Source organism: Thalassophryne amazonica, chromosome 16 (assembly GCF_902500255.1).
Source record: "Thalassophryne amazonica chromosome 16, fThaAma1.1, whole genome shotgun sequence".
Lineage (NCBI taxonomy): Eukaryota > Metazoa > Chordata > Actinopteri > Batrachoidiformes > Batrachoididae > Thalassophryne > Thalassophryne amazonica.
In genome coordinates, this window is record NC_047118.1 from 6,715,557 (window position 1) to 6,727,454 (window position 11,898).

Consider the following 11,898-nt stretch of genomic DNA (forward strand, 5'->3'; position numbering starts at 1 on the left):
GCCTTATGTAATCTTTAGCATACTTTCATGACGTAAAGTCTTGAGATCTCAGACATTAATATGTTACCCAGGACTAGAAAACAATACATTCAAGTGTTGCGCACAAAGACCATTGCATGCATAAACTTACCATGATGGTCACTGTTTTGTTTGATGGAAAGTAAACAGTGCGGAAATAAGCAGAAATGAGTGGGATCAAAACCAGCCTTGGCTTTTATTTTGAGGCCAGATGATGCTGAGGCAGAGGCCAACACTGAGTCATTAGTCAAGGCCGAGGCCAAGGCATCACAAAAATAAGCCTCAAGATCTCCAATACTGCACTTCAAACAATCATTCACTGTCACACGCTGTATCATAAGGATATTTTACAGACTCCAGTTAACATAACGTGCATGTTGTTGGACAGAGGGAAGAACCCAGAGATTGAAGCCACACACATATGTAGACATGAAAGAACATGCAAATTGTACATAAATTAAATATACAACCTTTTTAATCTATGTTGTATGGACTCTACTGATATTGCTTCAGTTGGTTCAACTGGAGGTAAAAAAAAATGTGACAAAAATGTCCGCTTGGGACAAACTATCTTCCATTTCCACATCTGTCCTGTTTAATGCCATTGTAATGGACTGGTGAATGGTCAGGATAGCTGATCCAGGTAGTTCTGTTCTCCGTCAGTTCTAAATACAACACAGGTGGTGCCACAAAGGTACCTCTGGAAACAGCATGACTATGTCAATATACTATTATTGAGGATCAGGTTGCAATGCTGATACAACAGCATCAGTTGAAATAATACTTCATGGTGGAGGTCAGTTTCATTACCTTCAGTTCTTTCATGTATACAGCAGAAAAAAAGCAGGGTGTCTTGGTAAGAAGCCAAGTCATTTTCCACCAATTTTTGTTTTTGTCATTTTTTTGTAGATTGAATTTTGCAATAATGGCTATTTTGACAGTGTCATTGATGTTAGACAGGTGTTTTAATAGCTGCTCAGGAATATATATTTTTGGTGTGCCAAAAACAAGGAAGGAAGAAAGGGAAAGGGACAATGAAAGAACAAAATGAATAAATATTCAAGTTCTTTCTGCCCTGAAGAGGGCATGTAAACTGAGCACAAAGGTGTTGGATTTATTATCTTCAGTAGTCATGGGTGTGTTGTTGCCACTCCAACCTTAATGTCAAGGTGAGCTTGCTCTGGGGGTTGGTAAGGTTAGACCTTGCTTGTGTGAAGCGCCTTGGGCAACTTTGTTGTGATTTTGCACTATATTAATGAAAATAAATTGAAATGGACTAAATTGAAATGCACGGATAAAGCGAACACCTGGATGTTCACTGCCAAGCCAACAAACAAGTACAAGACCAAACGGTAAAAAAAATGTGCACCCACCGGGGAAGCTCTCCATCTAACATCCGCTGAAAGTTAAGAGCATGCACAAAACATTCCGATGTACTCACCGGACATCAGCTGACAAGGAATGCATTAACAAATGAAAAAACAATTTGTGCAGGACAAAAATGGACACAAACAAATATCAAAATTTATTATCCACTACTCATGAGCGTCCTCAATCTGTCACATTGAACCTGAGATTTTAACATGTGCAATCAGTGTTTGCAATATGTTTTGTATGAAGGCATGTTTTTTTTCAATTCAACGCTTATGTGTTTTTAGGTGCTATTTTCCCCCATGTTTGATAGTGTTCAAATTTAGCAACAATGGGTTGCGGACATGGAGATTTACCCCAATCTGAGGGACAAGGTAAAGTGTGAAGTTTTCCCCACTGTCTGCTGGAGGTATTGTCCTCTAAACCCCTTCACAGTATTTGCAAGCCCTTGAGTGTGTGTTCCTTGATTTAAAAAAACAACAACAACAAACAAACAAACACAAAGGTGGCTCTCAAGCTGAATGTTTGGGGTTGTATTTATTTTCTCTTGTGTCTATCTTAATTTGAATTCAACTGAACTCACAAATGACAACAATACAGCCTAGTTTGCTTATGATGATGCACCACTTAAAAAAAAAAACTACGCACATATAAAACAATGTATCCTGACAGTATAAGAACATCGGAGTACTGCAGTAATGAAGAACATCTCACAGAGTGCTGTCTCTAAGGATTTAACCCACAGCCGGATAATCCCCAGCAGACATAAAAGAGACGACTGGGTCAGGCTGGGTGACAAGTGGGTCTAAGGTCACCTACACATGCAGCCTCATGAGGATGGTGGATAAGGAGGTCCGGTTTCACCCACTGAGATCTTTCATCCTGTGTCTGACAATAGCAATAATGTCTGTCATCGCTCTATTGAAAGAAGCTAAAAGCTGAAATGTCTCTCTCAACCCGTGTTTCCCTGCTTTTCACCACACAGAAATAAATAAAAAGCAGAGTGGGACTTGGCACGGGGTCATCTGCTTCCAGCGGTCAAAGTTTTGGCTCACTTCAAATCACTGATGGTAATAGAAACAGAGCTCAACTCATGTTTCGGCAATGTGCTGGACTGTGAGGTTTCTATTCATGTGACACAATGGCTCTCCTGTCACGTACCTGTTCCCGAACCAACTGTCAGAGCCAGTTCTACAACACGCACCCTCAACTTCCTGTCCACCCTTCCACGGCCCACAACTTAATCCCTGACACACCTATGGAGAAAGGGCTACAATTCTCAGAGAAAATCCTCACTGCAGAGAACAGCAGAATGGTGACCTTCTCATTTCTCGCTCTTAAAATTTCCATCTGATCGTGAGGGATCAGGGGAACGTGCATTCCTGGAATAGTTCTTTACCACTTCCAGCAGCACTGCGAGAAACTCAGACCTGATTAAAGAAAGCACACTGAGCAGGAGCTGAAGCGACAGGTTGTGACCCAACATTCAGGTGGAGCCTGAAGGCAGAAAGCTGACTCTCATTAGGAGAGAGTCCTGTGGAGACCTGACCGCTTAGGCAGCCCAGGATCTGGGAGAAGATAATCAAAGAAGTGACTGCTGCAGGATGCTGTACCACAGCTCAAACTAATTACTGGCAGCCACACTTCAGGCTCCATCATGAGCTGAAAACAGCTGTTACATATTAATCTATGACCCACTGGTACCTTTAGTACTAAAACACAACAAACTGCAGACGCACAAAGGTCAGCATGTATTGTTGACAGAAACCTAGACTGAGGATTGTCAGATGATAGCAGCACAACTGTCACCATGTCAGCCTCATTTTATCGGGGTGTGCAAGATTTTACTTGATTTACTTCAAGAACAGTCTGGTGGGCATCTTTGGTCATCAGTCTGAGGGTTCTGAGCATACCACCATAGTCAAGTGAACAAACTGGGGTTGGGCAAATGGCCTTAATTTAAATTTGGCATTTGCCAAGACGGCAGGTAGCCACTGAATTTTACTTGCCATACACAAAATAAACAAACAAAAACACATGCTCATAGTTTAATCATTGTTTTTTTTCTGTAATGTTCAGAGAAAAGTCCACTTAAGACGAGTGAACATACTTCAAACCTATTGGATCTGGCAACACCTCATTTTGCACATGTGCAAAATGAAGGAAGAAAGTGAAGTGGGATCGGGTCAAAATCTGGACTTGTTTCACATCAAAGTTTTGCTGGATATCTGCTGGATGTGTAAAACAAAACTCATACAGGTCTGTTGGTTTGCCAAAATGTGTCATCGGGGAGACTAGCATTCAGCATTCAGCTCGATTAGACTGTACACATTAATTTTTTCAAGTTGAAAGCTGGACATTCAAATTTTTCATCAGATGCTGCATAAATGTCAAACCTTTGCACATGCACACATGTACTTTGTCCTTTGTGTCGTATGCAAGATCTAACAAAGCAAACTGCATCTGGAATGGAATCCCCCCAAAATAAATTCAAGTACTTTACAGTAAAAAAAAAAAAAATAAAATTGTAAATTTATGATTTTCCACAGAAAAAAAAAAAATTGTAGGTTTGTTGATTTGTAGGTTTCAACATAAACGAAATCTTGTCAATTTTGTGGAAAAACAAAATGGATTACACTACTGTATCTTTAAGAAAAATCTTTGTTAGACACAGCCTGCCACACTGCATGGAGAAATGGGCAGGAGTGAGGTTTGAACCGGGAACCTTCTGCACTGAAACCAAGCGTATTGGCCACTACCCCTTACATTCACCACTTGTCATCACAAAATACAGACTTGCTTTTCATCATTTCAGGAAGCTTCCTCAAAGGCAGAAGCCAAAAAAATTAACTAATAAAAACAGAGGTGATGAAGATGATTGTGATATAAGAAGTGGATAGATAAGTCATTCGTAATACCCAGTGGATATTTATCACCTACAGCAAGTCTGCAGTGAAACTACAGGTGGGATACTTGGCCCGGCTTCATTTCATGTTCTTTAAAGTTTATTATGGCAACTTTTACCCAAGAGCAAGCAAGGAACACTGTCCATTAAAGCTGACAATACATTAAGGGTCATCATAGCTGTCTTGGTGGCTTCCCTCACAATTCTTGTTCCTGCACAGTCACTCAGTTCTTGAGAGCTGCCTCCTCCCATACAGTACAACACTGTTTGTACTTCTTAATGTTTCATGCAAATAAACACTGGCTTGGAAATGTTCAGGCTTCCATCCCATGACCTTTGTTGTCTTGGCTGCAACAGTAATTATGTGTATTAATACTGCAATCCATGTTTTGTTTGTTCAGTTACTTAAGGGATCTAAAAATGACACCAATTATGTGCAATTCCTGAATGGTTAAGGTAAATTTTTTTTGTTAATCACCTTTCATTTCAGCCACACTTTGATGTGTATTGTGACAAAATTACAAAAGTTCAGTCACTGTTAAAATATGTATACAAGTAGACCTGCCTGTAAATAGCAATGGTTTTCCTGCAGTTTAATTAATTAACTCATTCATTTATTATTAGCATTAATAATAATAATAATAATAATAATAATAATAATAATAATAATAATAATAATTCACTGGTAGATTGTTTTTCTCCTCTCACGTGTGGTTATCTTTTCTTCCATAACCAAAATATTCCCATACCCCCTGGGCCATGGCACACAGAGTTCTTGCTGTGCAAACATCACTCACTAATCCTTGTGGAATGACATCAGGTTTGTATCTGGAGCACATAACATGAAACAGAAAGTCTTTGCATTTTTGGAACCACCGCACTGTCAAACTGTGATCCACCCTGAAGCCGATAAATGGCTCTGTGCTCAATGTCCAGCTGTCTATCATTGACTCATGTCTACTGATACTGATACTGTATATTAAGGCTGAAACGAATTATTATTATTATTATTTTTGCAGTTGATCAATCTGTTAATTATTTAGTTCAAATAATCTATTATTTTCTGATTAGTTGATTAATCGTTTGAGTAACTTACCAACAAATTGTAACCATAAATTATACCAATACTTTCAACCCTGTTTATACTGTGATAAAAAGTATTTATTTATTAACAAAAAAAAAAAAGTCCAAACATATAAAGGATATTAATTTCCAGAAATTAAAAAAAAGCATCTATGGGGATGATAAAGCAAAATGTGAGGTGGTGCATGTTGAATTGGCACAGATTTTACAACAGATGCCATTCCTGACACAACTTGGGTTTGAACCGGGAACCTTTTGTACTGAAACCAAGAGCTCTAACCACTTGGCCACCACCCCTGCCATGTAAGTAGTTACAACTACTTTTAAAATAGTAGTTACATGTCAACTTCACTTTGCTCTGTTGCATCAGCACAATTTATGCAGATCCACTTTGGGTTTGCTGTGGCGACCCCAACCGTAAACAAGCGAGCAGCCAAAGGGACTTACTTGTTTTGTTTTTTGTTTTTTTTTATTGTTGTTGTTTTTTTGCTACATTTACCCTTACAAATCTAGCTGGCTTGACCCATGGCAATTAAGTAACAGTAACACAAATTCATCATGTTGACCCAACAAATTTACATTTAGGTCACTCAGCAAAATGGTTTCTGGCTATGTTAACGCATGTTACTTGGGTGGAAATACTTTCCATAATTTTCTTATGTTCACTGAGCAAGTTAAATTTTAAGTTGTATGTTATTTTAAAACTACATGATTTGAATGTGTTCACCCATAAAACTTGATTCCATATTGTAGAAGCTACACGTTAGCCTTACATTCATGTAACATAAAAACCAACATGGATGTTGTTGGTTTTTTTTGAGTGTGGTTATCTTATTGTTCTTTTCTTTGTCTGCAGGACACCAGGGAACAGACCAGAGCTGTATGTATTCTCTGCATCAAAGCCAACAGAGCTCTTGTACTGTAACTCGGAGGTAACAGATGGCTCCCTGGAGCACTCGCAGAGCCTCTGCACATATCATATCCAATTAAAGCTCAGCCAGCACATGCTTTCCAATTACACAGTCAGATTTACTGGCCTGGTGCAGGTCTAATCCAGCAGGATGCAATGCAGAGGAAGTGACAAAAAGACAGGCCTGAATTGAAGACACAGCATTGAAAAATCCCACCTGAAAGTTCAGCTACAATTTGCCAGAAGGTACATCTGAGATGCAAGCCTAGATCTGATGTTTTGGTGAAAGAAAACCCTCCTCTGTACCACTTCATCATGAAGCTGTATAACTGGGGATACAAAATACAAAACATGCACTGTGCACAATGTCTCCAATCACAGCCAGCGCTTATAAACCTATAACTTCTTCTGTGTTGTCTGGGTGTCTTGGTGGCTTTCCTCACTCTTCTCCTTCTTGCACAGTCTCTCAGTTATTGAGAACTCTCTACTCCATGCAGATTTACTTAATTAATTTATATCAAGTTGTAGAGATTTGCTTTCAGTTTAAGGAAGATAATTTTGGAAAGTTTTTTTTGTTGTTGTTTTGTTTTGTTTTTTATTTTTGTTTAGTTTTTTGTTTTTTTGTATTTGTAATGGAATAAACAAATTAAAATGTATGAAATACCAAGTGTTCCAGTACTTTTGGAGGGTACTGTACATGCTGCACTGACAGCATTCAATACAACGTGGTAAATGTTTTCTGCACACCTTTTGAAGGGTGTCCAGTCAAACCTGCAGGTGGGCACGCTGGCTCCTTCATTCCAAACATCTCTTCTTCACATTCATGTGTGGCGGATGTGTGGTTGAGTGGTTTTTAGGTTTCAGTGTATTATTGTACAAGGACGTGCCAACAACTCATCTGCATACAAGGATCAAAACCACCAAACCATCCTTTAGTGGACAAGCTACACCGCCAACTGATCTACGCCTTAACATCTGCACAGCTGTTGAATTTGGTAGAAAATGCTCTGCTATTACAGGAATCTCTTTTCCAGTCTCTCAAAGATTGATTATATGGAAATAAAATAACACAGTAATCATTTAACCCCCATCTGTAGTGTTTTGCTGTTTTAAAAACTTGTGTCTTATCATGTGTATGCAAGTACTTTGTCTACTGCCCATTTTATCCCCAAAGAAGACTTATAATGTCCTGGTAATAATAAGCATGACTAACCAAGCAGGCATGACACATGGCAGTGAGGCATGATGTACTGTAAATGCCCGGAGACCGGAAGCAATGGTACAGCCAAGAAGAGAGGCAGATATTTAACATGTGCCATTCCCCTCTGGAAAAATTCTCAGAGGAAGCACAAGGAATTATAGCGCCAGACTCAAAGGAGGAGGATCATGACCCACAGGAGGTCGTTTCATTTGTAGCTTTTACTGTGTCTTCAGGCACTTCATCAGCCTCTGTATTCGAGCCTCCTCTCCGAGTACAGTACACAGGTCCTTAGACGCAAGACAAGATGAGAAGCACACCGTTCCCAGCCACTCCAAGTTTTAAAACACAAAGGATTTTTGCTGGAGTAAAATTTACTCCACAATGTTGAGAGAAGGACTCGTCCGAATTCCTCGGGTGCATCAACGGGCTGTCTAGTGGTCTACTTATAAACACAGAAGAAACTTGTGTGTTCTGCCACGCAGACCTCTGAGTCACTCTGAAGCAGCAGTGAGTCAGTGTTTCAGACTTGTAGCTGGAATTAATGAGCTACATGGGGGAAAACCTCCACCTGAAGGTGGAGTTTTCTTCATGTAAAAAAGGTAATTCCATCAAAAAGAAGAGCAACCCGAGATTTCAAGGGCTGACGAGTATTCAAAATAAAAGATATGTGATTCACATCGTTACCCGGACTTTATCTGGATCCAGATTCCACAACACAATGTAATTAGTGCACCTCCAAAATTTAATGAAGTCTTCCAAGGCCTCACACCACTGTGTGGTGGAAATTTGGTGAAAATCCGTTACATAGTTTTGACAAAATCCTCAAAATCACACAAAGTGAAGCATACAAATTGAAATACTGATTCAGAATCCAGATCCGGATCACCCCCAAACTTCAGCGGAGTATTCCATGTCCTAATATCTATCTGTGGTGAAACGTTTGTCCAAATCTGTGCAATAGTTTTGATGTAATCCTGCTAACAGGCAGACAGGCAAATAAACAAATGCTAATGATTTTATTACATCCTTGGGGGGGGGGGGGGGGGGGGTAACTAAATGTCACACAGAGATGCGCTCAGGAGAGCACATACCTCACAACAGGCTCTTCAAGCATGTCAAGACCAAATGACACAGCTCTCGACCAAAGCATCAACTTGTCACAAAGTAGGGATGGACCAATAATCTCAACAACAATACCAGTGTTATAGTCATGTCCATAAACAGCTGCGCAATGACACGATTTTTGTAATTTTGTCTCCATACACCATGACAAAATTATGTTTTAAGAAGCTAGTCTAGTAATACGTACACATGGCTTTGAATCCCACCCACGCTATCCGTCTGTCTCCTTGGACAAGACACTTCATCTATGTTGTATCAGTCCACCCAGCCATAAATCAGTACTGGCCTTAACTGGGGAAGTAAACTGCTTTAGACTGGCATCTTAGACTCTCATCCTCTTGATGCTACGGAATCTGGACATAATCACCAGCACCAACCGTCCCCAGGACTGATATATATGAGTCTCGCACCTCACCACAATGGGGCTGCAATTAAACAATAAACATGTGATTGTTGTGTTGACTTGCAGCTTGAATTCAAGAGGTGCAAGAAAAATACTGCATTGACCATTTTGGGAATACTGCCATTTGTATACATATTCCCTCCATATTCAGAGCCCAAATGTTATTGGACAAAACTAAATGTAAGTATTATTGCTGACACAAATAATCACTTTTACATCCAGTTTTCTTCAGACAAGACTGATGTCTTGGATGTCACCAACATACAAACAGTGTGTTACTCAATAATAAATCTGTCTGGAGTAGGCAGTTCTCAAAACTGAAGAAAAAAAGATATAGACTAGAGAGGGAAGCCACCAAAACCCCTATAACAGTCTTCTCTGATTAGAGAAAATGAGCAAAATCAAACTTTTTTCTGTTGCGCCACCAGTCATAGATTCATGTCAAATAGAACACAGAATGTTGGTTTGGACACACTTTCCCATTCAGCTGAGTGGGAAAGAAAAAAAAATGGTACTGTATATGGGCACTCCTGCTTAACAATAAAAGAACTGTATTTGTATAGAATAAACACACATACCAAAGTTACCATGTGAGTATCCAATTATATCTTGTACAGGTGAGGATTTCTAGAATTACTGATCACACCTGTCAGAGAGAATGTATCATCATACATATATGATTTGTTTTGTACATCTGGCAACATGGAGCATGGCTCTGTATTTTCACACATTCACCAATAATGTCAACATACATCATATAGAAAACAAATGCGATCTCATGTCCACTCTGAAAATATAACACAAGTTAAATTTCATTATTACAAACTTTGCGTAATTAGAATTTTAAATATCTAGAAATGGCGTTTGAGTGAAACTCCAGGATGTAACTGTAGCATCAGTCTCACTTCCACTCAGGGCAAAAAAAAAAAAAGACAGTGGTATCAGAATAGGAGGGTTCTCAGGTGATATCCTGAATTTGGGAATTCGCTGGTACGGTCAGTATTGGAACAGAAAAAACAGATTAGCGCTTGTTCAAATGTACTGAGACACTTGGATTAATCATACACTGATTTATGAATAAGTAAACTACCAAATTTTAAGGGGTCTTTCTTGGCACATGGTCCACCTATATACAAAGTTACATGAAAATCAATTTAGGGTTTTTGTTTGTTAATTTTTTTATTTATTTGTTTTTGTACTACCAACAAATAAAAATGGGCTTGAGTGAATGCATAACCTCTTTGGTGGAGGCAGTAATCAATTTTTTATATATTTATTTCAGATTTGCAAATAAATAGACACTACAAAAACTGTGGTTTGAGTATTGCTGTCTAATAAAACTGTAATAAATATCCCCATCGGTCAAGGGCGACTTCGAGTAAACTCAAACTACCGTATGAGAATAATGGCTGCAATTCATCATTATGTTCACTATCAATAATCACGTCATTCACATGCCTCCCCCAATAAATAAACAAATAAATAACCACACATTTTGCACCACACATTTTGAAACCAAGGAAGGTTTTTGCTGGAAACAATTCATAATTTATCAATAATCAAACAAGTTTTGGAACACTTTTCAATTAATGGATTATACATACATCAAATAATAACAATAATAACAATAATAATAATAATAATAATAATAATTATTATTATTATTATTATTATTATTATTATTATAGTTTTAGCTCCTGGTATAATAATAAAGGATCATGACAAAGAGGAATAAAGCTTACAAGTGAGTGAATTTTATGGTACAATGTTGTGGATAAATCAGTAAGTTGTTTTTTTTTTTTTTTGGTTTTTTTTTGCCAAAAAAAAAAGAGAGAGAGAGAGAGAGACGAGAATTTTATTTTATTATTTTTTTCCTCGACCAAAAAAAATAAATAAAAAAGCAATACTTTGAGGAGGGAAACACAGTAAAGAAAGTAAACTTCACTTACCTTTAGCAACGACGGCAAGGAGGAAAAAAACGGCGTGAAGGAACATGTTTGACGGCTTTGAGAGACTTTGTGTAAAGGTTCCAGCAGGTATAACGGTTCAAGTGTTTCTGGTTCTGCCACAGGTGGCTCGCGAGCTCAACCTCAGCCCACATTAAAAGCTTTAGCCCCTCCTCCCAGTGGGCGGAGCCTCGGTCAGCATGAGCTTCTGCTGCCTGATCCAGAAACACACACACACACACAAAAAAAGTTTAAAAAAGCACAAAAACTTAGTTTTTAAAAGACTTTTGCGAATTTTGTGTTGTGAAATTGTGTTTTCAGTCTCCGCCTCACAGTGTCCTTCTTAAAAAGCAGGTTTTCAGAGCAGAATAACAGTTCTGAGAGCTAAACGCAAATATGATGCAAAAATGGGCGCCATTGATTGTAAATGTTAAATGATTAAAAGATTGCGCAAAACACTGGATAGAAACATGCAGCGGTTAAAGGAAGTTGTTGTCAAGAGAACAACAAATGAGGAACTGCTTGACCAGACAGTCTAATACAGCCGTTTGTTATGGATTGCTTCATAGTCAGACCATGGTGTCAAAATCCAACCCCGCCTTTGGGTGTTGAACACTCACCAGTCTATGGTTAACACCATAGATTACCACGCGGGATACGTCCTCAGTGATGTCGGTGCTTTCAGTCCGTCATTGGAACACTTTGTGCTATGTACCTTTCCTGAAGCTCCGTTCTCATATATACGATATCAACCATGACTGTGCACAGATACATTACGTCAAAGTTGTTGTGGGGAATATTGACCACATCCTATGTGAAAATCAACTCATGGCCTCTCTACAGCAACACCATGACATTAATATGTATATGTCGTGGACACAACGAGCGAAGCTCTTCAGCATCTTCAGACTTTTTTTTCGTTGGAGCATGAGCATGGAG

The 11,898-nt window shown here is 38.8% G+C and overlaps 1 protein-coding gene across 1 annotated transcript in view; it reads right to left on the reverse strand.

The window, feature by feature from the left end:
• Nucleotides 1-11,078, reverse strand: part of si:ch211-198m17.1 (mucin-2) — a 56,861-nt gene extending 45,783 nt beyond the window's left edge. The window contains exon 1 of the mRNA XM_034190823.1: nucleotides 10,963-11,078. Within this exon, the coding sequence (XP_034046714.1) occupies nucleotides 10,963-11,008 (46 nt within the window). The 5' untranslated portion in view covers nucleotides 11,009-11,078. The remainder of the gene's footprint in view (nucleotides 1-10,962) is intronic.
• Nucleotides 11,079-11,898: the final 820 nt, after the last annotated feature.